The sequence below is a fragment of the Seriola lalandi genome, unplaced genomic scaffold, assembly GCF_002814215.2.
Source record: "Seriola lalandi dorsalis isolate HSWRI2012SDOR001 ecotype SW California unplaced genomic scaffold, Sedor1 jcf7180002050282, whole genome shotgun sequence".
Taxonomy (NCBI): domain Eukaryota; kingdom Metazoa; phylum Chordata; class Actinopteri; order Carangiformes; family Carangidae; genus Seriola; species Seriola lalandi.
The window spans coordinates 1-1,030 of NW_019520835.1; the positions used below are offsets into that span (position 1 = coordinate 1).

The 1,030-nt window shown below is 39.2% G+C and overlaps 1 protein-coding gene across 1 annotated transcript in view; it reads left to right on the plus strand.

Annotated features, from left to right (window-relative positions):
* Positions 1-68: 68 nt before the first annotated feature.
* LOC111649285 (uncharacterized) overlaps positions 69-1,030 on the plus strand; it is a gene marked incomplete at its 5' end in the record, with an annotated part of 13,272 nt that continues 12,310 nt past the window's right edge. The window contains 3 exons of the mRNA XM_087171918.1: positions 69-340; positions 519-635; positions 1,005-1,024. Coding sequence (XP_087028044.1) covers positions 69-340; positions 519-635; positions 1,005-1,024 — 409 coding nt within the window. The remainder of the gene's footprint in view (positions 341-518; positions 636-1,004; positions 1,025-1,030) is intronic.

The window sequence follows — 1,030 nt, forward strand, 5'->3', positions numbered from 1 at the left end:
GAAACACCTCCAATTTACAATGAGGCTGTTATCAGTAAAGCAGATATTGAATACTTCTGTTTTCACAGATTTGCAGCCTGAAGGCCTGCTGTCTGTCGTTCACATCAGTGATGATGGAATCAGCATCCTCAAACCACTTGAGATCACAGACACTCATGTGATCGTGAAAGTTCCTCATCTCTCTGCCTTTGGCCTTGTCTGGGCTTTGGAGATTTTTGGGAGGTTATGGAACAACATAAAACCAATTACTGGCGAAGTTCTGCTGTTCCTCCGACCACCGGATACTGGGCTTCAAGTTCTCGATGTTTTTCTCCTGCCAAGCAACATCCCTCTGCCGGAGGTAAAGATATGTGTCATATGTGTATAGCAACCACATGTGAGTACAGTAAAGAATAGATTTTAAGATTTTAATATCTTTAAAACTTTGGTCAACATTCGTTGTTTTTAAAAGTACTCAAACAAAATTGACTTAAATCTTTAAGCAGTAACACCATAACAAAAATGTCCTGTTGCTGAAGGTTGCTGCCCAACAAGGAGATGCTGAATACATCAAAATCTCCTCTGACTGTAAACTGAGCACTGGTCAAAGTTACATTATTCACTGTGAACCTGAGGACTTAGAAATACAGCCTGAGGTGAGTAAAGTCTCACACACTTCTAATGGTTATTAAAAGAGCTATTTTGTAAGTTTTGCTGTTTTGCTGCTATATAGCCAGCATTAGCATTAACGACTGTTACACTCATCTGTCCACAAGAAATGTTGCTAGTTCAGCATCAAACTTCATTCCTTTACTTGCAAAGAGCTGTCTCCAGTGGTTGAAGGCACTCTGTTTCTATTTCTAGCACTACTTTTCTTCTACTGAAGTTAGCATGCTAATCAGGTAGCCCCATCTGTCACATTCCAATATTGAGTCACTGCAGTATCCAAATTACAGTAAAGTATTATAATATAAATATAGTTGAATGTCGAAAACAACAACTCCTTTTTGTCCCCTGGTTTATAGCATGCAGAGTTTCGCTCAAAGTATGG